This window comes from Rhyacophila brunnea, unplaced genomic scaffold, assembly GCF_057557595.1.
Source record: "Rhyacophila brunnea isolate RB1 unplaced genomic scaffold, BYU_Rbru_1.0 scaffold_9, whole genome shotgun sequence".
Lineage (NCBI taxonomy): Eukaryota > Metazoa > Arthropoda > Insecta > Trichoptera > Rhyacophilidae > Rhyacophila > Rhyacophila brunnea.
Window position 1 is genome coordinate 28,505,071 of NW_028233361.1, and position 26,782 is coordinate 28,531,852.

The window sequence follows — 26,782 nt, forward strand, 5'->3', positions numbered from 1 at the left end:
AAAAGTCAAAAAATACCTAAAGGTGGACTTGGCTGATTTTGAAATGTAGCGACACATTTTTATACGTATATATGTACATTATAATAATGTTATTTATTTCGTTATATTATGTGTTGTCATGCTGTCTACGTCTTAAAGTTATATTTTACAATTTTCACTCATAAGTAAATTTTAATACAGAAAAGCGCCATCTTCCTAGAAGAAAGGTTTACTTCCACATCTTTGGTTATACATAATAATTATGTACCTACCTGTATAATTAATAAAAATACAACAATATGTATAATTTTGTGCGTTATATGAAAATATGCATACATAAAGTTTACTAGGTACCTATTATCACTTCCCTCCATTTTGGTAAGAGAATTTCTCAACTGTCACTTTGTGTTTTGTTTTCTTTTTTATCGTCTGTATTTGGGATGAAGGTGGATAATTAAGTCATCGGAATTGTGATGGAAAACGGCGAGTTTATTTAACGTTAATATTATACTATATGGTTACATTTTGAATAATTTATTTTATCCGTACGAAATCGGCGTGCTCGCGATTTTTCTGTTTGTCGCGATCTGCGCGCCATCTTGTGATTTTTTCCAACGAAACCGTCGTCGAAAAGAAAGCGACGTTGCAAATCTCCAACGGTTAACAAAATTTACGGCATTGCCGGCTGGGCTCTTTTATTATTATTTATTTTCGTAATCAGCGCTTTATTATTTGTTGGCTTTGATACCGATTCGAGCGTCTCCAGATACACAAAGACATCCCCAAATGGGGACCATACGGGGGTGTCACACTATCTACCCACAAGTTTTATTCGATAAGGCAATATATTAACATTATTAATCCCAACCATTAGTTACGTTTTAGGCAATCATTTTCAAAAACAAAGCATGTTACTTTCCGTCAACAATTTAACATTCGTCCACAAGCTTATAAGAAATCATTATTTTAAATATCATTTTGATAACATGAATAAATCTAGGTAGGTACTATAGGTACTACTAGGTAGTATAATATACAAAGATAAGCTAAAATCGGAAACATTTTTTTGTCCCATTCAAAAAGCCTTTTCGATTACTTGCCATATACACAGATACTTGTAACTCAGTAAACAGGTGTTAATGGGATGACTCATTGGCTACTGAAGAAGAAAGCCGATACATTACACGACTGGTCCTACTTTTCGCCCATGCCGTTGTCTATGGATGACCTGTCATTGCCTGTCATCATCTATAGAGTGCTCATACTGACGCGTCTGTCATGTTCACTTGTTGGAGTATTCTTCCTTCTTTTTTAGGGCTTATTTACACAAGAAGCGCGATAAGTATAATAAGAGAATGTGAAGATCAATTATTCAAAGTATGACTTACCTACTTGATTTCAGTTTCATTCATTACAGGCCATTCTATTTTCAGAAAACATATTCCTACACTATTCATTATAATATATGGATACACTGCTAATAAAAATATGAGTATTAAAATGCTATTACAAATCGATATTTCCAGCTGCCTTGACACAGGGAATGATTTGATTTGGATAGATGAGTTAAATGATAAATAGTACACTAGCATTAATACGCTTTCTACAATTATTAATGTAATGCATAGATCAATGCGACATATTTTTTGGAAATCGATATTATCACCGGTTTTTGTGTAAAGGACTAGTCTGACTTTGACAGCTGATGAATAACAAGAATGTATATTATTTATAAATAACACTGATAGTTAATATATTTGATTTGAGAATTTTTCATAATTCAATATTTGAAACGAGAAAGGGCAAATTAATATGTCAAGCAATCTGGGATCTGATTTTGACAGCTGAAAAGTGGACCACTCGTTGCTTGTGCATGAAAGTTATGCTCAGGCTTTATTAATCTAAAGATGGCGGTGGGTGACTGCTTTATATTAAAATTTGAGAGCGCTTTTACAAGAGCTAATGCGATGACCAAGCATTGTGTCAATTTCGATAATTTCAAAATATAAATGCCACAACTTTATATTTGGTATTTGCACTTCATCCTAATGTAGACACTGATGCAACGAACAAAAAACATAAAAATCTACAACAATGACGTATTCAGGCTGGGTTTATCATTGTTTTTCGCGGTCCAAGTAGCTTGGGACCGCGTCCTACTCATCCAAGTTACCTTGGATAGGAATAATTAGTATGAAGCTGTCACTTGGATGGCACTCGATCAAAGTGTACTTGCATCGTACTTAGACCGTGTCAACGCGGCTTTAGAAACGTTTATCATTTTGATATTACCACACATTATAAGGTTAGTCTTAAAAAAAAATTATTATATAAGTATATATAAAATATTTCGATCATTTTCATATCCATTTCGTTGTACATATTTAGATAAATAAATTTGTTTTATTATCATTAAAATTCCCAAGCATTGTTTTGTTTACAAGCATAGCATTTAAAAATATATATTTGTTGGGTAAAATATAAACAACACAGTGCACCAACCTTCGAAAACATATCGTAACTACATAGGTATCTACCTATTCAATTAATATTCTTGTAAATATGTATAGGTACTCACATAAAACTTGTGTTACGTCCACAAGTAGGTATACCCTCATTTGTAAAAATAAAAATATATCTTTCTAGCATTGTATTTTTAATTAAAATAGTAAATGTATTATAAAATACTTACAATATAATGAGAGAAAAGAACGTGATATTGTGTTTGCTTAGGATTCTTAGTATACTTAACTCGCACGTTTGATATTTTGAATATTATGCGTATATATGCCTCTAAAATATAAATATAATATGTAGTAATAAAATAGTTTATTATCGATTATTATCGAACTAATAACACATATTCTCGTAAAATATAATAATAACAGAACAGACGCAGATTTAGTGGAGGTTTTAGGTCATATAATCTCTGGAAAATTTAGGTGCAATAAACCGCAATTGGCATATTGCAACAGCCATATTCCTGGGTCGTTTTATTCTTTGATTAATTTTATACACTCATATTGTGAAAAATACGTATCATTTTGAGATTTTGATACTGTCGTCTCTTTTGCTTCATGGAATATCGCCACCGACGCCAAAGTAGATTCATACGAAAATTGTGACAATCAAAGGGGAGGGGGGCGGTTAAAGCGTAAATAGGTAGTTAGGCAGAAGGCCCAAAGCAGGAGGACGGCGAGGGTGTGAAATTTGGAATGACCCACACAAAGAATACGCCTACCGCGCTGCCAGTGCTCGAAATGAAATATTTTACGAACCGGAGCGCTCGACATTTTTACAAAAATATTAACATACTTAGTTATCTAATTGCATGTGTATTTTATAAAAATAAGTGTGTTAGATTTTTACATTAAATGGAAAATCTAGCGCAGACGTAAAAATAAATATATCGAGAAACAGAGCGATAATTTTGGGGATTTTACGAACCAGAACGGCGCTCCGGTGCGCTCCGGTCCATTTCGAGTCCTGCGCGCTGCCCAGTGTAGTAGTAAAGTCGTGAACATTTGCCTTTGATTTTCTTGGAAAGTAGAACGAAGGTTTTTTTACATTTCCAACTGGAAACCGACCACGACTATTCAATTGCAGTAGATTTCACATCAATTGTTTTGGTGTGATTTACAGTATTAGTATACATTCTATTTTATTTCAGCGGTCGCACCGCTCGCAAAATTGACGCCTTATGTGGGCTTTAACCGGCTCTCACATCAAAACTCGTATCGGCTGCAACGTGTCGAATACGCCAAATAGAGCTTAGTTTAAAAAAAACATCCACTGTCGCAATCGACAAGTTTCACGCTTCTCGGGCTGCAAGTCGAAGACGCCAGGATGCATATGAACACCTACGAATTTGTCATTCCTAAACCGGCTCGCTGAAGATTTACGCGGTCTTCATATGCAACAGCGGATCGCCGTTCTTGGTAGGTTTGATTAATGGCTGTGCAGCAGACGAGGCGAATTTAGATGTGAGAGCCAGCTTACGCCTTAGTTTTGATATCAAAAGCACAATTTCAAAAGTCTATTGATCCACTGTTTCTGAAATAGACTTGGGTGCATTCCAGGCCTGTTCTTTCGGACTGGGTGGTTTTCCGTCGGTATCGTCCAGGACCGCTAGCGCTTTTTTGCTGTTTTGAACAAACTCCATTAGTCCTCGGCTCATGAAGTAGGGTCGAGTGATGCCGTCGTTGCGCTCGCAGTCCTCGCAGAAGCAGAGGAAGATGCTGTCGATCGCCATCTGGGTAAAAATAACACTGAATTATTAAAAATATGTGGAATAAAACAAAATAAAATATTTTGGAATACACCTAGGCGAAGACATAATACGCATGTTTTATGTGATTACTTTTGATGGAGATTTTAGAACTATTTTAGTGCCTATGGTTGAATTGGTTAGATAGAAAAGTTAATATTGAGCATGTTGGCAGTTCCGAATACATCCAATGGCCACTTCCAGTGTATTGACGAATTTGCATTCTTTACTTACAACAAAATAACAATATTCTAACACTGTTCTAAGCTGTATATCTATTATCTACAATAGCAATGGATTGTCCTTTAGCATGCAGTTATAGAAAATTAATACTAATGACTAAATTAGGTACTTGATGGAATCTTTTAGAGTAATTAATGTAAATTCAGTCATAGCACATGAGTGCATGCCAACCACAGCCTTATATAACCTGAGACAATTCCAGTCGAAAAAAACATGGTTCACACCATACATAGAGTCCCGTGATACGCTCGATTAGACCGGGTGTGGTGCGGGGCGAATTTAGTTTGGTGGGACCATTAATCAAATCAACCAATCCCAAATGGAATAGTACAAATCGTAAACTAATTAGAATGTAGTTATAGCTACATTTGTTATTATTGTCAAATTATCAATCATCATGATATCACATCAAATTGCATTGCAAAACTACATATTTTAAAATGTTAATATTCTTGAAGTAACTTTTTACTATTAGAGGAAATTCGTGATGTGTGTTTATCTCACTAGTCGAGCCACAACGCTGGGTCCTCAGGCTAGAGCCCTCTCAGACTTCCAGTGTGTTATATTAATTTCAGGGATATTGTTATGCTTTGGTTACTATGTTCTACCCGATGTGTGAGAAATATCTACACATATTTTTAAGATTTTCATATAATTGGATAATTCTATGACTGGCCAGAATTGTTTTGATGCCCATTTCTAAATCTTCTGACGAATCAGATGCGTCAATTGCGTAAAAGAAGATCGCCGCTGGAGCCATGAGATTTATAAAGAAAAAAAGTATAACTAACCTCATAAACCGTCATAAAACAGTGTGAAGTTAAGTATGCCAGTATTCCGGAGATGCCTAATGGTACCCAAACATGCTGCACACCTTCTTTTTTCTGTAAAAAGTGTAACAAATTAGTATTATAAATTCCGTACAACCTAGTATCAACAACTAGATCAATAATTATTTCATATTTACAGTTAAGAAGTCGTTATACACACTTTAGGTCACGAAGGTGCATCGCAGTCACTCCAGACTAATTATTTGATAAACTGTCATGAGTAAGATATAGTATAGGTACATATCGCATGTAGCTATTTAGAGTAATTGAGTAACGATACACCTTCGTGATATAAAAATACTATATATGTAGCTTGGTATCTACATACCTATACAACACTCTTCTAAAATATAAAGGTGACCAGTGCATATAATATATTATGTGCATGGTGATTCAGTCTATAGATCTACCATCATAAATTGGCATTTCAGCGAGGGCGCTAGTATGACATTGAGAATATTACCATAACTAACAAAAAAATGGTAATTTATAATTTTTTATTGGTAGTAGATTTCTGTACAAATATTATGCAATCCATAATTCGAGAAACATGTTGTAAAATTAAATGGCATTTGTAACAAATTTATCTTCGATAGACAATTTTAGTTTCAAATTCGACCGGCTGCCAACTTACGATGGTAGATCTTTAGTGTCGAACAGTTTCTCTGGGAAACGAAATGTGACAATTTAATTTGTATACATACTTGACGCCGGATAATGAGGCCCGATAACATAGCTGAGCGACCTAAGCGGGTAGTGGATGACAATATAGATGTTAATGGCGAATATTTACATAGCAATCAATTTGATAGTTACTTGTACCTGTATCAGTTCTATCCCAACAAGAACTGTCGCCATGACTACAAAAGCCTTCCCCAGGAAGAGGATAAAGTCTCCTACAGAGTTGATGGCCATCACTCGGAGAGCGTTCGAAGACAGCAGGTGGAATGCTTGTTTACCGGCTTTGCAGAATCCGTATCCATAAATTGCTAAAATGACAACAAAAACAACAGTAATTTCCATTATCCTGTTATATGTGGCCAGTTTTTGGACGTACCTAGTGGTTATATTTTGCCCTGAAGCATACGATGTGCTGATTTCGAGGGAGAGTTCTAAAATTGACAAATACGTATTTCTAGCAATCTGGGGTTTTAGTCTCCTTTGAGCAGAAATGAGTTCGAATTGATATTTAAACTAAAATCAAGCCACACGATGAATAAAAGATGTGACGTCCTCATGAAGAGAAATGATTTGCAACGCTGTAATGAAAGTTATGTCCAGGAAGACATTGCACACGTAGCGGTACAATGTCCGATTGTTGAGTGACACAGAGTAGAGTTTCGACTTGCAGGTGTCTTTGAGAACATCCAGGAACTGATATGTAACATCGCACGAGGGAAAACGTAAGAGCTCGGTAAAATCGTAAAGTTAACCAACAGTTTGGAAACTTATAGAAGAAGAAGCGATATGACTGACTACTCATCAGCAATATCTTTTTGGTTACGTGTTAAAACTGTGAACTAACATGCTTCACCCATTTTTAACCGAACTTCCATTATAAACTAACAAGCTCCTCCCATTAAGTAGACAACAGAGCCTAGAAGGGTAGCCAAGAAGATGTTGCAGAAGAGTAGTGTAGTGAACTGACTATTCAAATAGTCAAAATTTAAAAAAAAACTATTTGAAGGTTCCCTTTTAATTTTTCTGGCAAATTAATTGCGTCAAAGAAAATCGCCGCTGATCGTTTTGACTTTTTAACCAATTTAAAACCATTACACCGCTGCGTATATTATATTTATGGTGGATCTCACCTGTCTCGATGTAAGCGTTCCGAGAGAGATATTGCAGAAACTTCTCGAAGCAGAGCAGGCAACACTGGCAGCATGTCAGTAAATATTCGGCAATTTTGTTCGTTGACCCTTTCAATTGCCTTTGAAGGATCTGTAGAAAGGCTCTCAACATTTGAACACAGGCGATAAGCAACGACCCCAGTGCTACGGTTCCTAGGTGAAAACTTATCAAGTTTCTGAAGCTCGTCGAAATGGGCGATGACAAGTTGTTTTTGTTTCTGGAAAAGAATTATTTTGTGAAAAATAATGCTTATTTAGTTTATTAGTATATAATAATTACAAGATAAAAAGAACTTTTTATATACAACGTTTTTAAATTTTATGCTCAATATGCTCAAACGTGTACTTGATATGAAGTAAATAAAAAAAAACAAATAATATAGAATACTGAAATGTCATTTTGACATTTTATTTTGATTTCCATAGTAACGCACGTATATATTAATAATTTAGTTGCTAGGACCATCCCCTTAGCAACCAATAACAGTCGTTTACTTTTTACGGATTTTTCTGAAATAACTTTCCATACAAAACAGATTTAACTGAAAATTAATTCAATTCTGCTTAAAGATGGCTAAAAGTATTAAAAGAATGCATTGACATCGTGTTCTGTTATATTCTAAAAGTTTCAAATGTCTAGCTAGTCGGGAAGTTAGTTAAAAATCGATTGCAAGATTTGTACTGGACAAACAACCACCGGACAAACAAGAATACGAGCTAATAAAAACGTTGTAAAATATGTTGAGTGAATTAATATTTTGTTACCTGGTAAAGAACCATGTAGCTACTGCGCCCGCAATCACCATGTGTTGACATCCTATTATAAACTGTGTGAACCAAAATAATGCGAACAAGTTATACCATTTGCATACCTAAAATCAAAAATTAAAATTCATTATTTATTTTGCATCCATGCTTCTTTATTTATGACAATATAACGTGTATGCTACATTATCAATCGGTGCATAATTATGTTATGTAGGTATTATCATGCAAATTCAGGGGTCGAAATGGACCGGAATGCAATTCCGGAGTGAAATCCTCGATATTACAGCTTTGTTATGTGGAAAATTTATAAATTGCGTTCTGATTCGTGAATTATTAAGAACATCACTTACATCAGGTACATATTTTTTCTTAACGTTTAATACGAAATGCATGGTAGGCATATAATAGAAAAATCGAACATATATTTTAATATTTTCGGAAAATTATCGGCGCTCCAGAACATAAAATTCTCTATTTCGATCGCTGCAGCATATTAAAGTGTCTTGCATGGAGATGGAGCCTAAATATATGAAAGTTATGACAAAAAGAACTATGACCACTAATTTTTATACAAAATCCGAACATGTGCATTTTGTGCACTCATTTTGTTTTTTGAGTACAAATAATTACAAGATAAAAAAAACTTTTTATATACGTTTTTAAATTTTCTGTTGAATTATTATGCTCAATATGCTCAAACTTGCACTTGATATGAAGTAAATAAAAAACAAACAAACAAATATAGAAATGCTGAAATGTCATTTTGATTTCTATAGTAACGCACGTAGGTATATATTATTAATTTAGTTGCTAGGACCACCCACTTATACACCAATAATAGTGGATTGCATTGCATAGCAACCAATAATAGTGGATTGGATTACGGATTTCTTCCGAAATAACTTTTCATACATAACAGAATTAACTGAAAATGAATTCAATTCTACTTAAAGATGGCTAAAAGTATTTAAAAAATGCATTGGCATCGTGTTCTGATACATTCTAAAAGTTTCAAATGTCTAGCTAGTCGGGAAGTTAGTTAAAAATCGATTGCAAGATTTGTACCGGACAAAGAACCACCGGACAAATAAGAAAACGAGCTAAGAAAAATGTTGTAAAATGGCGCTAACAATTAATCAGCAGACATGATACAAAGCACGCAACTTCTTAATTTCTCCGACGATAAACCGCGCTATCATTACTTTAAATGTCGGAATTGCACTGAGCTAACACTATGTATGTATCACACTAAGATAAGTCCCAGCATGCAACATGGGGTTGTATCAACGCCCTCATTATTTTATTTATTACTGAGGTTGATAAATTAATGACGCGTACACTTTAAAACCATGTATATTATACTACAAAATTATGACTGTCCATTTGTTTGATTATAACTGAAGAATTACTTGACCAATATTGATGAAACTTGAACAGTATATAGTCTATATTGTTGATATTAACTTATTATCTAGCCCTAGCGCAGGCAGATGAGCGCGTGCCTAAAAATCGAAAATATAATTATACGAATCGGAGTATTTCTTCAATGTGTATATTATATATATCATATTTATTCGCACTATCAATTCGCAGGTGATTACTAGTTCATAATAAACTCCAAATTTTAGTGACGCGTTTAAGCTTTTAATTTTGTTCTTCTCGATCAAATACTCTATAACAAAAATATACTTTTAAAGTTATAATATTTTTTAAAAAATGCAGATTTTTAAACTATATTATTATGAACTGACTTACTTTCATAGCGGTGTCTTTTCGATAATGAAAGCTTTGATTAGTCCCAAGTGTTAAAAATCCTGCGCTTTCCACCCATAAACTAAAATATATCCACAATCCAACTGTTAACGCCAGCGCGAGGGATGTCTGAAACGAAAATATTCACATATTTTAATCATTAGTTGAAGGTACAATGAACAAAAACCTTCTATTGTATAAAAAGGCCAAAACATCAGAAGATGTTGAACAAAGAGCAACGTTGCTCATTGAATCAAAATGCTCACATGATAATAATAATATGTTGAATAAAGATGTAGGTATATTTTAAATATGAACCTATCATAAATATGACATAGTCATAGATAGGGATATTATTTCCGTATTGTCAAATACATAATAATTCCCGACATACTATTACATTTTTATATATTGGAAGTATGATATCATTGTATTAATATCAAAATCACATTATACATAATCGAAATAATATTTATATCTGTACCTTAGAGACTATCAGTGTAAGTCTAATTTTACATATTTTATACGTGTCAGGCCCAATTCACACATAGAATCTATTCATGACATAAACCTGCAATTTTTAAGCGAATTAAGTTATTTTAAGTATCTACTTACATAGAAAAAATCTTAAATTGCGTTTTAACGAAAGTGTTCTTTCTAGACTTAGCTCTCAGATATATTATGTAATACTCCTTCCGCAAAAAAATATTTAAAAATTATTATATTGTGAAACGGACCCCCCTTACCCTTTTTTCTAAGCGCGCGCATGTCTTAAACTAAATAAAACAGTAAACTATAAATAATTTTAAAATCTTACAATCACTGGTTCGATGAGTAGTAAAGGCATACTCCCAATAGCTTTTCCAGCCTCTTTGAAGAGCTGCACAACCAGGGCGATTCTCTTCCTCATCACCAAGAGAACAAGTAAAATGACAACAGTGGCTATGGTTGCCACCACAGCATACGCCAAATAACTGTACACTTTTCTTTTGCTGACGTCATCCTGCTGTTGTTCTTGCATACCTTCCAGTCTGTCTTTTTCTCTTACCCACATTACCCTGGAAGAGTAAAATGGAGCAAATGAACATTTTTCTTTTTTAAGAGCATACTTCAGTAAAACGGCAAATAATTTTCAACTATAGGTGCGACGAAATTTTGGACTCGCTGACAATCGGAGAGCGAAAGTCGAGCTGTGAACACGTCAATTTGTTTCGTGATGGCGATGGGGGTATTAATTCTTAAATCATGTAGAGATGACTAAAAAACGGTACCCATTTACTTGAAAAAGAAAACATGATTATGAATATATTTGTTGATTCTTGTAATACAACAGATGAAATTTGACACGTAAACATTCCTTCGGACTACGGGAAATGTAAATGCGTCGGTTCGCACAATCGAGTTTACTGATCGTAAAAATTATATTGCTGTAAATTTTGGTTTGAAATACACTTTAAGATTAGTTATATGATGTACATATTTCTAGGTTTTTTAACTATGACTTAAATGCTATTGACACGTTGCACGTTGTCTGCGGAATCTTCTTCCACCCTCATATTATTATTGTTACTAATAGAACAATAAACAGAACATTAAATGGACGTATGTTGAAATTTTTATGACAAATTATGTTTTGTTCTGCAGGCGTCGTTTGCACAATCTTCGCGTCGCGTAGTCACGATCGTTTTAGACCGTGCCCCAGCTGAAGTATAGCCTTAATGCTATCACATATGGAGCTCCACAGAATGAACATTCATGTTTTCTTTTTATACGAGGAACGGTTATTAGAAATTCACCCAATCCATTAGGTTCTTGTTCTGAATCAAATGACATGATTTTCCTGCAAGCGGTCGAACCTGCGACTCACGCACTATTTCAAACTCTAGGTACCTATTAGTTAACGTGTCCGGAAAATTATCCGTATGCAGTTCGCCGTATCACACTTCACCGTGAAATGTTGTATCGGAAATATAAGGCGGTATATTAAAAACCGTCCAACCTATTTGGGTCGTATAGTACTGACATAAAGTGCATGTCTAAATAAAACACGGTTCTTGTCGGTTTACACTTTACAGGAAGCCAGTAGCAAACAAATTTTGAAAATAGCCGATATACCTACTGGATTATTTGTTAGGTTAGGTTTTCATTCTTCAGTTCATGAATTTTGCCAAAATCAGCTATATATAATTGAATTAATGTTCATACAGTATCTAATAGATTGAAAATTGAATCGTATAGTATACGGTTATCTCTTTCCGATAAGAAAGCTCACGGCGAACTGTGACACGGTGAAATGTTTTACGTACAATTTACATGTGAGGCAAGGGATGGTGTGATGAGGGGTAGGTAATGAATAGAATCAGAAGGTTTTGATGCGTATAAAAGTAATTCCCCAAATTTATTATCCCTTAACACAAATTACAAATTCAATTTACAGCTTGTACAATACAAAGTTTATAAATTAGATTTACGACGATAGTGTTTGTAATAAAAATTATTTTAACGTTGAAGCGAGAAGCGTGTGATTAAGACGAACGAATTTAAAGTACTGATCTATTGTTGGATTGCAACATCTGTTTTTATATTGAAAGTAGACAAAGAAAATGCTATCCACGGCGTGGGTAAATTATTGTTTTTGTTCCCACACTGCGGATCGCTTCCTGGAATTTTGTCTGCGAAATTTGATTAAGATACAAACGTTATCAATCCAACAATGGATTTCTCACGACACAATGACAGGAATGCACTATTTACTCGTTCATTCCTGTGATGCGACGAATGACACCCGACACGTAAGCATTTCTTCGGCCGGCGGGAACCGATCATATGTCCGTTCGCACGGCAGCGTTTTGCTGATTATTAAAATATTGAATAAAATATATTAAAATATTGTGATTATTAAAATGTTGTAATTTTTAGGTTTTCTTAACTGTCTTAACTGCTATCTACACATTACACTGTCTGCGGACTCCTTCCACCCTCACATGTAACCATTAGTTAACCGTGGGTTAGAGAAGACCAATAAAATTATACATAAGGGAGCTGATTAAAAATTGCAATAGTGTATTATATAAATTTTATAAAATAAACACTGTACCATTTTGATAGAAAAGTTATTCAAATTGCCCCTCCTGTACTGACCCATTTATAAAGCAGAATTTTCGGGTCCGTAATATTGACGTAAATATACTACTTATTTAATTATAGATACTTAACATTAAATAAACTAATTTAATGAAAAATAAATATCTCCAAATATCAATAATTTATAAATGTTTTTAATATCCACAAATCCTATACGTCGCACATATTATACAAAATTTACTCAAATATAAATATTTGACAATCCTTAAAAACAACCTAGAATTATATTAATGTAAAACTCATTAATTCTGAATATTTTTATTATAACGTGCAACACAAATTATGACAAAAAGACAACAAAATACGATGGCATCAAAATGCCCCACCTTGTCACAAATTTACGACATGCTAATATTATTTCATTTAAACTATCTGTAGCAAAAATATTAAAACATTCTGGTAATAATCCGAGCAACGTATTTATAAATAGAGTAAAATGTGTGATTAATAAAACTGCGATTTTCTATTATTTATTTTAGCTTTTAGATATTATAGAATCTGACGTGCAGAAAGCTTTAAGCTCAAATCCATGATGTGGATCCAACACACCGGTTGAAATGAGTCGCTGAATCCTTCAGGAGAATAAAGAATACTATTCGTATAGAATAGTACATGAATTTATATTCAACGTCCATCAATGACACTTAGTCAATAGTATGAATTCAATAATTTTACGGAATTAGACAACGGCGAAAAAAATACTGGCTTCGTCCACACAGTGGATGAGAATGTCCTTCTAAGCAGACGATACCGGTCGTGATCGTTATTAAAGTACTATTATTATATTTTAATATAGTATCTTTCGCAAGAAGAATTAACCCTTTCAATGCATTACGAATCCCGGCTTAAAAGTCAAAACAATTAGTACAAGAACACATTGGCGTTTTTAGAAGCGCTACGAACGCCTAAAAACGCCGGCATACGTGTGAGCTCCAAAAAGTGGCGCCACTTTTTTGTCAAGTATATATGCTTTCCTATATCTGAATGTACATATGTAAATATGAACCCGGCATTTGTAGCTTATAAAAAACCTCTGACCTGGCCTCTTAAAGTGAATCCATAATTTATTCATAATCAGGTAGGTATGTACTGTAATAGGCAATAGCAAAATGGTTATAAATGCAGTTTTTTTTATTTATTTATTCCACGGTGTGTTCCTAATGGCATATTCTTCAACGTGGCATAAACATACAGTTGTATGAATATATTATTAGGTTTCTTTATGCCTTTTTAAAAAATAATATGATAACAAAATAGTTTAAGCAACAAATGAAATGTAACTATTATTATTTTGATATAAAGTGAACTAAATTTTGATTTTAAATTTCATACTTAACTGATTTCAAAACATTATTTTTGCTCTCCTGTAAAATAGTGTCCCAGTCAAATATAACCATTTACTATCGTATTATTACATAGTACATCTATAAATTTATTAATGAAATATAATATATTACTACATAAAACACGTTTTTTGAGATAACAATAATTTGGGTCAGAATATAATTATACAATGTTTGGTTAACTCACCACAGGAAAATGGTCCCGATAACACTGGTCAATGATACTCCTATCAAAACGAACCATATGACGAAGCCCACCACATATCGAAATAATATTAACATTATCACCGAAAACACTGAAAAAATAGGTCAAAGTTAAGTTAAAAATATTAAAAAAAATAACAAACGCATGTTATGTCATGTTGAATCGTAGAGTTTAGCGGAGGTCGGCCACCATCGGGGCGATCTTAGCTTTATCATCTACTGCCCGGAATAGTTCAGTAGAGCTGCACTCGTACCAATCACGGAGGTTCTTAAGCCGCGAAAATAAATGCGTCGTCCTCTGCTACGCTTACATATAATCTTTTCTTGTATGACAAGTTGGGGAATGCTGTACTTTTGTCCTCTCATAATGTGGCCGAGGTACCTCTCGGTTCTTTCCTATTCGATTGATAAGTTCAATATTTGTCACCCGGAATTTTCAGGGTGCGTCTATTATACAGCCACATGTCGAAAGCTTCAACTCTGTGACATCATATTGTGACTATTTGACCATTAAATAATTTAGTTTAATATGTACATGACAAAATTACTTATTTTTTTCTTTTTCAAAATCAAAATATAAGTATATGTACCTACATTTTTGGCGTAGTGCATAATAAATTTAGCGTATATGTCGGTAAGATAGTTGGATAACCAAGAAATGTTTAAATTAAAATAAAATACAGTAAATGCAATAGGTAGTAATTCCATAATATTTAATACATACTGTCAAGACCATTGATATACTACTAGATGAGGAGTTCCCATACAAGTGTCATTTTAAAAATGTACCACAAAAGAAGATATTACGAATATATTTCCTTGTAGGTATAATGCGTTAAGACCGTTAACATGGATTCCCGAATTTCACCCGTATTGCCCTGGCTGTAAAACTAAATTTGCGTTCTTGGAATAGTGACCCTAAGGGTGTCTGCAACCCAAAGCTTGCAAGCTACCAAAAATTCATGTCTGAGCGGACAGAGCAAGTCGTCATGCGCTGTCTATTTGTTAGAGTAAGATGCAAGCTAGATCGGACTCATAATTATTGCCAGGTCGTATTCGAGACAAATATTAAGTGAGCTTATATCGAGTTAAGTCCGCTGATATTAAAACAGTAAGTTTTAACACTGGCCGAGTCGCTGAAAATCGGACGTCATTTTAAGAAGCATATGATTCATCCAGTAGTATATCAATGGTCAGGACCTTTAATAATTGGACATTGTAAACTGTTTAATTGAAGCGAACCCGGTAATGATGTTTATGTAATAAATAAGTACTATCTATAGTGTTTTATTTTAAATAATACAATGTTTCACAACCAAGAATTGACAGTTAGCAAACACCATTAAATAAAAAGAAGGAAATAATGATCGTTTATCGAAATCGATGATTCACAAAATATGCTACAATTGAAATATCAGAACGAATACATACTTTATCTCGTGATGCCACCGGACGTGTGAGTGTTACACATAATAATTATATTCACATATAATTTATAATTATTGTCGTGATTGTAATGGTTTAATATAATATCCGGAAACGTCATCTAACATAGTTTTAAGTAAGATTGATGTATTTTACAACGTTTTTATTAGGTCGTATTCTTGTTTGTCCGGTGGTTGTTTATCCAGTAGAAATCTTGCAATCGATTTTTAACTAACTTCCCGACTAGCAAGACATTTGAAACTTTTAGAATATATCAGAACACGATGCCAATGCATTATTTTAATACTTTTAGCCATCTTTAAGTAGAATTGAATTAATTTTAAGTTAATTCTGTTTTGTATGAAAAGTTATTTTGGAAGAAATCCGTAAAAAATAAAACACTTTTATTGGTTGCATGGGTGTCTGGGCTCCTAGCAACTAAATTATTAATATATACGTGCGTTACTATGGAAATCAATATGAAATGTCAAAATGACATTTCAGTATTCTATATTATTTATTCAGTATTTCTATCAAGTACATTTTTTTTGATCGTTTAAGCTAGTCAAGTCAAGTTTACACGATTCAACAGAAAATTTAAAAACGTTGTATATAAAAAGTTCTTTTTATCTTGTAATTATTTTTAGATATTATGTAGTCTTCTCCAATCATTTTCTCAAAATTATATCTTACAAAAAACCAGAAACCCTCGCGGACCATTTTAGAAACGCTGCTCTACGATGTTTGCTTGCGCACGCATAGATTACCTCAGAATATCAAGAAACACCAAAGTTCACGTAAGGTGCATTGGGGTAATTCCGACAGGAATTTCTATGAGATGACTAGAGGTTATATATTTCGGTTAATTATTCTAAGTGTTTTATATTTACTGCCATTATTGTTTTACCTCTGTGTACTTAAAGAAAAGATGTATGATACATATATATTAGATTCTTGAATATATAGTCGGGTTCTTTAAATTGAGACTTTGAAATATTGGGTCATTTTTTTTTGGCATTGGGGAAATTACGAACTATCTTGGGGTAATTCCGAATTTATTCAAAAGTTGATTTTATTGCACTTTGACCGAAGGTTTACCTTTCTTTTTTGACCGTAATTACTCCTAACACAAAATATTATCAATTTTGTTATCAGTATCCATAATCCCTAACTTTTGATACTATTAGTTCGGAATTACCCCAAAAAAAGATAGTGGTTCTCAACATTTCAGTTAAGAACTTAGGATTAAAGGGATTGTGGAACGGGTAAAGCAGAGCAGGCTTATTCCCCGTTGTTACTACCAGTTTTGTTCCCACCGGTGACAAATAATGAGAAAAAATATTCCAATATGACACAAGTACCTACCACCTTAAATCAATAAAATAAAGACGAGGAAAATCAAAGAAGGTGATAATTTTAAAAATCAATTTTTATTTGAGTCTACATTCTTATTTGACTACCTTGATAGAACAATATTTTTTATAAAGATATCTTTTGCTTACTTACTGCTTTTTGCATAGCAAAATAAACTTTCTTCATACCCATAAAATTAAATTAGTCAACATTAAAAATGTTAAATCAAAGTCGGAACTTGTATTTTTAATCATTTTCATCTACTTTTATGGCATAAACTTATTTATTTATTCCTGCTAGCAAACCTAAAACTAAAATGCGGGCTACACTGTTAAAAAAATATAACAGAATTGCTTAAGACATGGTCTGAAAGCCTCACATATACATAATAATGATCTATTGGTTTGGTACGCAATCAGTCAAATTAAACTCTATCTTTATCATTACATAAGTAATATTATATTTCATCAGCACTGTTTTTTGTATATCTATCTACCTCACTATTAATGACTCTGGAACGTTGTCACTATCTTTTCTTTTGGTCGTAATAAAGGTTAGCTGCTGCTGTGGTCTCATAGTTTTTAAGAAGTTGATAGAGAAGTATGTTTCCTCATGTTTTATTATTTCTTCTATGAACCCAATACAGTACCTCCATTTTTTCTGATTGAATATCTGACAAGCACTGAATCATTTAATTTGTAATTTTCCTTCATGGCAGGGTCCTTTTCTTGAGTTTTGTATACTATATCTTTATTTTTCAGTTTTAGTAGCAGTTGTTCATCTTTGTCTTTTTCTTTTGAGTCTTCTCTAGTTGTCATATTTTTTCCTTTTATAAAAACATCAACGTTGTCTTTGTCATCTCTTTCAATGTGTTTTTTCTCTTCGTTTTTTTGTCTGTTTTATCCGCTTGATTTTCTTTACCTTTACTTTTTTTGCCAACACCTTTACTCTTAGTACAGAGAGAATTTGAATCGTTGTTGGTGAGTATCTTTTTGTCAGTTAAACTTTCACCATATTTCACATCTTTTGTTTTTTTTTGTGACCTTGGTTCTTCCTTGTATATTTTTCAATCATCTTCAGAGTATTCATCCATCAATTCTTCAAAATCAAGATAATCTATAACATCAGCATTGCTATATTCGCTCATGATGTCGGATACACTAGTTATGCTGTTAAGTGAAGGCTGGCGTTACCGCACTTACCCAAGATTATAATAGGGCGTGCGATAGCTTCTTATTAGGACGACGCTAAATTTACTTACTTTAATATTAATTTAATTAAGTATATTATGTACATCTAAATTAGATAAAATTTTAGTTTCTTTACAGATTGAGAATCACTGCCAATTACTATGAAAAAGTTAAGTGGGCTATTGCGGAATGAATTTATATCGGAATAACCCCAAAGGGGTATTTCCGAAAAAAAATTAAAAACACAACTAGGACGTTGTGCTCCTCTCACAAATTCGTAAAAAACGATAATCTATCGTAAAAGCAATCACTTATTCAAATAACTTACCAGAATTCCGAGATATGTAAGTTGGGGTAATTACGAATCAGCAAAAATGGCGCGAAAAACACTTCTCCGAAAAAACTTGATGGTATGCACGCATTGTTGACACTAGCGACTAGCGACGACTTACGAGGCGATCACAATGAACATGGCTTCTAGACTAAATGTTGCCAATAGGAAAATATCGCTTCGATTGGTAGAATTTTTGAACTTTCGGAATATACCCATATTCGGAATTACCCCAATGCACCTTATATAGAACTTTGTTAAGAGTAGGTATGCTTTGAGTTACCCCATTTTCACCCGTCGTATATAATATGCAGCTGCGATTTGTGCACGGCCGCCTTTCATTACGAGTCAGAATGAAAAGATTTCAGTGCCACACTTCCTTGTCCCAAAACGAAGCTCCACGGGACTGATGTCTTCACCTTGGTGCTTAAAGAAAGACTTTATAAAATAAAGTATCTTGACTTGTTCTGCCGTCACATAAGTTGTACTCGTGTACTGAAACCTTGCCGAAACATAGGAGTCAGGAGTTGAAAGTGTTGAATCTAAAGAGGGATCATAATTGTTCCGTCCTCAATACGACGCAGCAAACTTTTCAAATGCCTCAAAGTTAGCCTTGGTTGATGTCACATCGGCGTGGTCAATATATTGGGCTCGTGTGTGGACGGACACTGAGAAAAAGCTTTTAGCCTAGCTCTGCAACCACAATTTTTACTATCAAAAATTGCTACGTAAAAAACATTGTTTCCTAAAAAATATTTCAGTACTATGAAAAATCCTATTAATAATAAATAACTTTTGTGTACGCCTCCAAATTCTACGCTGACCCTCTACGCCTCTACGCTTCTACGATGTACGGACGCTACGACATTTGCTACGATTTCGAGTTCACTTCATTTTGTTGCTATATTTGTATTGTGTACCTATAAAATTCACTCGATTGTCACTTAAAATGGGGAAAATAATAATATTCACGTTATGTTTAATTTATTATTGTGACACAACATGTACAAGTGGCGAATATACTTTACTAATTAATTATTTAGCGCTTACTTTAAAAAACCAGAGAGGAAGGCTAAATAATAAATGATTATTTAACATTTAACGTTTACGTTGACTTGTGAAGAAAGTGTTTAGTGCTAGAAATATTGCAATTCGACATTTATGTGTCAGCATATTATTTAAATTATGCTTAGACACAATATCTGTCTAATTTTAATGGGTTGAATGTATAGACGACGGATGTGACACCATAAAAAATATTTATCTGCGCGGTATGGAAAAACTAGGGGCTTAGCAAACATCTTGCGCATAACCAGAAAAACAAAACTGTATGTTTGTTTACAAAGAGAGCATTGTATGAAAATAACAGTATGCTGATGGCGTTAAATAATTACTTATCAATATGTTATTCTCCAATTTTATTGAACTTGAGACCGAGATGAGTTGAAGGAGCTAGGGAAGGCCGTCATTCACCAGTTGATAGACTTCAGCCGATGATAAGCGTACATTTTAGATGTAGAATACGTTTATTGATAGAACCTGCTCCAAAAAAAATGAGACGTGGAAACTCACAGAAATAACGCTCAGAAAACTTGAAGCTTTCATAATGTTAGTGTAGCATAGCAAGTTACAAAATGCCGAGGTGATATCGAGGATGAAAAAGACCAAAGAAATAAAAACGGAAAAAATCCGGAGAGATATCAACTTCCCCATCTTATCGTTCAAGAGATTATCTTCGGTTAACAAGACCCTGGTTGAAGAAGAACATCCTTATTCAAGAACCTCAGAGACTGGTTTGAGCTCTGCACTCTATCCCTTTTTAGAGCAGCGACGTACAGTGAGAAAATCAACATCTGATAACGGATATGACACAACAAGAAGGAGGATGAAGTGTATACTTTACAATCGATTTTGTTGTGCAGTTGTGGGGTTTCAAAATCGTGTTTCACAGCAATCACATGAGTACTTACCGTGCTGAAACCGCGCACTCTGCTCTTAGACGACTGATGTTGTCGGGTACCACGAAAATATAAGTATTTATATTAACGTGGACGTAAACCAAAACATGTTTAATAATAAAACTAAATAGGTATATATTCTATCAATAATGTTTACGTGAAAACTGCCAAAAGTTGGTAAGTCGATAATTTTAGGTATTTAGAGTTAACGATTTATTAAGTGTATGTATATAATTTTGTATGCTAGAAAAAACAAGGCCATCCAATATACAGAACATGTACATAAAGCAGAAAGAAATTAGCATTATGCCTGATTTTAGAGGGCATATCAAACTTCAAATTGCAATTTCTCCATAACATGATTTCGAGACTTACCAACTTTTGGCAGTAACCTCACGATCGTTGGGTTGCTACTATAGGTTGTTAGGTCCATAATTTAGGTATTTAGAGTTAACAACAGATTATGTGTATATAAATATGTATGCTAGAAAAAAAAATCATTCATGCACACAAAGCACAAATAAATTAGCATTATGCCTGATGTTAGAGGGCATGTTAAACTTCAAATTGCAATTACTCCATTACACGATTTCGACACTTACTAACTTTTGGTAGTAATACCACGTTTTTATTGTCCATCGCTTACCTTCTCTTTGCTACCGATATTGTTCAATGATATATTTATTTGTATACAATATTAATAAAAATAAAATACTTACCAAAAGCAATTAAACATAAATACACAATCTCTCTCCAACATAGATGTAGATCCTCAGAGGCCTCTTGGAAGAAATTTGAAATTCCAGTTTTTGAAAAGAATGTGTTAACTACCTTTTCGCTTTTATTTGGTATGCATCTATTGAAAAACTCCCGGCTAAAAATATACAGGTAAATTAAAATGTTGAAGTCCTTGAATGAATAAAAACAAGTAATACACACCCATAAATATGTAATAATATTGTTTAATACAGTGTCGGCTTTAGGAAAGTCCCGTCCGAAAACAGACTCAAAATGCCGTCTCAGCCATAGTCTCAGTAATCAAAAAAATAACCTATTAAAAAATATCAATTTCCACGAATTCCCATGGCGTGACCTTGTGTTTATCCTGGACGGATACTGAAGTTTAACAGTGTGCAATAAAATGAATGAATGAATGTATTGAATTCATGCATATATTTTATTTCTTTTGCAACTTAATTTGTATAAAACTCGAGTACCTATTATTTAGGTACGTTATACCTAAGTATAAGAATTCTTAAAAACGTCAATATTATTTGACTTCCTCATCGTTTTGTCCACATAATGAAACCGGATCTGGTTCACAAAAAAGTACGCGCGGATTTTTTTCTTATCTTTCAAAAATCGAATAAAATATTCCATACTTTTTCATCTGTATATGTTTATCAATACAATCCCTGTTTACTTGAAGAGCAATTCCTCATACTTGTATTCAGAAAGTATTATATTATTTGTCATGTTCCCACCAACGTAACTCGAAATTATGTGGTATGAAAGAAACCCCACCCCATTATAGACGCCGTTTTTCATGATGCTGCCTATTAACTATCTGTCAATCACCATTATGGTTGATGTATTTTTATTTGATATTTTTGGATGTACTAAACCTTACTAAACTGATTAACAAGGTATTATTGTTCAATAGTTTCTCTAATTACTATCATTTGTATTACATATAACCGTTTTTTTTTATTAATTACACTGTGTTATGTGTACATGTGGCATTGGCCAAAACCTGTTATACAAAAATAATACTGAATAAATAAACAAAACATCAATATCATAATATGTTGATTTTGTAATCAAGAGGAAAATTGTTTAATAATCTATATCGGTCATTAGTATGTACTATAATCAATAATAGTGCTACTGCGACAGTAGTAAGCCTGTATTATAAAGATTACAGAGCAAAGTGTGATTGTTTTTGATTGACAATTACATATTATACCTACATGTTATATGTGTATTGGACAAATTGGATTCTATCTCGTTTAACTTACCTATATTAGATCCAATTATATTTTTGGACTGTCACCTTTTTAGTAATACAAATCTAATAAACTACGATGATGTGTGAAGGTAAAAAAATAAAGAATTTGAGTTATCTTTGCAAGCTTAGCCTAAATAATCTGCAGGCTTTTTGGCGGTAAATGTGATAAAAGGTCGTCTTGCTTGAAGTTGTTTAGAGGAGAGTTTATTGATCGATATAAGAATACAATGATAAGGATGACAGCGTGAGATTATAATCGTGGGCTGTGAAGTAGTGATGAGATCGATGTGATCAAAATATTGATTATATTAATGAACTGAGAGACTTGATTCGAGAGGAATGACTGTTGATTACATGACTCGTGATAATAGTACGTCGCGTGACGGACTCAATGAGTGAGTGAGGATTCATGGATCCTCCTTCCAATTTATACAAATGCAGCACAAATATTACATGAGATATAGTCGAAATTAATACATCGTAATAGGCACTACTGATTTAGTTATGATTGAGGAAATACTAACATTCATTATCGCTATGTTGTTTTGTTTTGACAACAGAACATACATAATAAAGTGTGTCACTCATTTAATGCTGGGTGATATGATTACTACAGCTTTGTAATAATGACGTATATGCTATTTTGATATCTAATATTTTATCATCTTATAAATTAACATTTCACGACCACATACAATGTATTAATACCATAACAGACTATTATTGTAAACATCGTCGTGTTACAATTGAGAATGAAGCCAGAGAATGTTGCAATTTCTCCGAAATTTTGAGTCAGTTACAAGCTTCATTGAAAAAATTGCCGATTGTAGCTTGCTACCTAATGTTAAATTAAATGAAAAATAAAGATATAGGTTATATGCACCTACACGTGTTGGTAAAATAATATTTTGAAAAAATGTTATAACTACGAATATGTGATGTACAAAATATGGCTTTATTCTCAATTGTGGGTGCCGGACGAAATCCCGAAAAATAAAAAAATACAAAAAACAGTAATAATTGCGCAATCTTGAATTGCGCAATTTTTATAAGAGAGACAAAAACTCCTACTCTTAGTGCAATTCAAGATAAGTGTTAAGATTGCGCAATTATTTATGTTTGTATTATTTTTTTCGGGATTCCGGCCATTCGGGATTTCAGCGTTCGGGATTTTGGTATTCGGGATTTCGGCTTTCGGGATTTCGACCCAAACCCCTCAATTGTATCTCGACTACGTTGAAAATAAGACTCTTTTTTATATAGGTATCTACCTAATTTATGTCATTATAAAATGATAAATTCTGAAATGAGAAAATATAACGTAGCATAATGACATAATATACATCTTTCATACAAACTATACAGATGATTATTTAGTTAGGCTATTCTTCATTTTCGAACTTCACACAGTACCGGGGCCCTTAAGCGTATAGAACTTTCGATTCACGTCGTTACGATTTCGTCATCGGCTAATATCAGTTAATATGTTTGTAAAATATCAATACTAGGAAATGAACAATATGACTTATCAATGGATACATCTACGCCACGATAGTTCTCAAACATTTTAACTCGATGCCCTATTTAGATAGTATATAAGTGTCGCCATTATCCAACAAAACTAAAACCACAACTGTCGTTATATCTACAAAGAGTTTTATGAGTACGCTTATTTGAAATTAATTCTCTACGTAATAATTAATATTCATCCCCGTTCCATAGGAGTTTTCCCGCGTCCCCCAGTTTTGAAACGCCTGGCATAAAATTACCTGCCCACAATGTATTAATGATGGATACTTGTAACATTTTTAATATTGAAATTAAATCGATATCATTTCCCATTAGCACAGTGCGATAACTTAATGGTCAGGTACATTTTTTTCTCCATTAGATTGACATTAATACTTCGTAGGCATATGACGTCATAGGTTAAATGTAATAGTGTGATAAAAAATTTTAATGGCATTCAGGCATCGATTAATCAGGTAAAATCAAATTGAATGATACAAAATAAATATTAACAAGTATTCAGAAAATATACTTTAGGTATAGCGGTATAGGGATTAAGAAATCAGATGGCTTCTATGTAAAGACAAAGGCCCGTTTCAGACGGGACACCGGTGTCGCACTCGATATAATATACCTAGGAGGCCTTTGTATTCGAATAAAGGGCCTCTGTATTATGTTTATAAATGCCCCAGAGGTAATGAGTCAACGCGTGTCTGATACACTTTTCCGCCGGCCACTACATTCTCAAGCCGCTGATGCTTTTTTTTTATTACCGCAGCCAGTTTTATGTTCTAATTTATAACGCAAAATTATGCGATGACTCATTAGCCATGGGGCGATCATAAAAACAATACAAAGGCCTCCTATATTATATCGAGCGCGACACCGGTGTCCCGTCTGAAACGGGCCTAACTCATTGAATCGATAGGTAATCTCAGAATAAGTTAATTCAAGATTAAGATACATTTAAAATGTAAAACAACGATAAATTTTCGTAAATACGCCACCGACATAGATGAGGACGTTTCTTTGCCTTATTGCATCAGCGTCGACGAAATATGATATAAAAATGTGCATTTTCAGAATAAAATAAATCTCGCCTTATATGAAGTTTCCTCCGTTATAACTGCGTTTATCCATAAAAATCGAATTTAAAGTCAATATAAATTGTCGAAAATCTGCAGCTCAGTGGATTTACAAAATAATAATTTTATTTAATATTCGCAGTGAAACTTACAATTCTGTTTTGTCGCAGTTTTCCACACATTGTCTGTGGATTTTGTTGGGCTCTACCATCGTCTGTCCGACTGCATTCAGAACCAACAACCTGTGAAAGATAGAATTGTTATTAATTAAAATATAAGAAATGCTTAAATTATAAAATACGATTTACATGAAAACTGTATTTCTCATAAACCTGTAAAATGTATGCGGAGAATATTTTTTTTACTGCTGAATGCAATAATTATTAGATTTAGGTACTGTGACATCCTTGAAATTTCTTAGAAACAGGAAGAAATCACTCGGACTATAGGGAATATGGTGGATGTGAAATCAATTCGATACGTAGGTAATTCATGCAATTTTGGCATTGAAAGGCATAAAGCCCATTGACGCAGCGAGTGCGGCGCTCGCGCAAAATTTATACAAGTGGCGCGTAAATCATCGAAAATACAACGTAATCAAATACGCCAGCGCCCACTGGATTTGGCGACGCATTATACGCGCCCGCCGCATGAATCATCGTTTTTTCGCGAATCACCGCTTCTCGGCGTTACGAATGAAAGAAAATACAATGGAGTCCATTCATTGAACACAGCGAGCAAAATCACGCTCTGGACGGCGTCGTCGATCGACGGGCGAAAAGTCATTATTAAATAACAGAGAACGCATTGTTTAATTTTATTGAATGTCCTTTATTTCACTGGTTGAATAATGTCGTCGTAAATATTTATTACAAGCCCCGAAATAATATAATATTTTTATTGCTTTGTTATGAGAGACGCTGTAAAAATAATTGTTTTGTGCTGCTTGGGCCGCTTATTACATAGGTGAAGGGTAATGGGCGGCGAGAGACGTGTGATTATGGTTATGAATAAACACTTAATACGCCGACTTCGCCCGCTCGATGCGTTCTGTGGGCACCATCGCTAATAGTCTATTTGTGAGACTGTGCGCTGTACTGCTGGAAAAGAACTTTTTTTGCACCAAAATTGATCGTTTTTCCTTCAATTTGTTTTAAAATGATCCAATTGTCTTGCCATTATTAATCATAATGATTTTGTGGGAATCCCAAAAAAACAGTAGCCATTATCTTCCCAGTCGAAAAAAGTCTTCGCCTTCTTCAGCGAATTTACATAAATTCTGTTCCATTGTGTCGACTGATATTGGATTTTGTTATGTAATGATGGATCCAAGTTCCGTTATCAGAACTTAAATGCTCCCAAATATTCTTTCGGATTCAGCCAACATCGCCAAGCATTCTGCTGAATATTTGAGTACGTTTTTGGTCTTTAATCAATAATATAATCACGTAATCTATCGTAAATACGGGTCTAGGACGATTTGGCACCGCGAACTAACCTCCGGCGATTGGCCTCCGGTAATTGGCCGCCGGTACAATCGGAC

The 26,782-nt window shown here is 33.7% G+C and overlaps 1 protein-coding gene across 1 annotated transcript in view; it reads right to left on the reverse strand.

Annotated features, from left to right (window-relative positions):
- Positions 1 to 3,819: 3,819 nt before the first annotated feature.
- LOC147063487 (choline transporter-like protein 1) overlaps positions 3,820 to 26,782 on the reverse strand; it is a 35,628-nt gene continuing 12,665 nt past the window's right edge. The window contains exons 4-13 of the mRNA XM_085959918.1: positions 25,392 to 25,481; positions 21,357 to 21,511; positions 14,364 to 14,472; positions 10,507 to 10,747; positions 9,693 to 9,818; positions 7,935 to 8,041; positions 7,131 to 7,387; positions 6,142 to 6,308; positions 5,281 to 5,373; positions 3,820 to 4,231 (exon numbers count right to left, since the gene is read on the reverse strand). Of these exons, the coding sequence (XP_085816044.1) occupies positions 4,016 to 4,231; positions 5,281 to 5,373; positions 6,142 to 6,308; positions 7,131 to 7,387; positions 7,935 to 8,041; positions 9,693 to 9,818; positions 10,507 to 10,747; positions 14,364 to 14,472; positions 21,357 to 21,511; positions 25,392 to 25,481 (1,561 nt within the window). The 3' untranslated portion in view covers positions 3,820 to 4,015. The remainder of the gene's footprint in view (positions 4,232 to 5,280; positions 5,374 to 6,141; positions 6,309 to 7,130; positions 7,388 to 7,934; positions 8,042 to 9,692; positions 9,819 to 10,506; positions 10,748 to 14,363; positions 14,473 to 21,356; positions 21,512 to 25,391; positions 25,482 to 26,782) is intronic.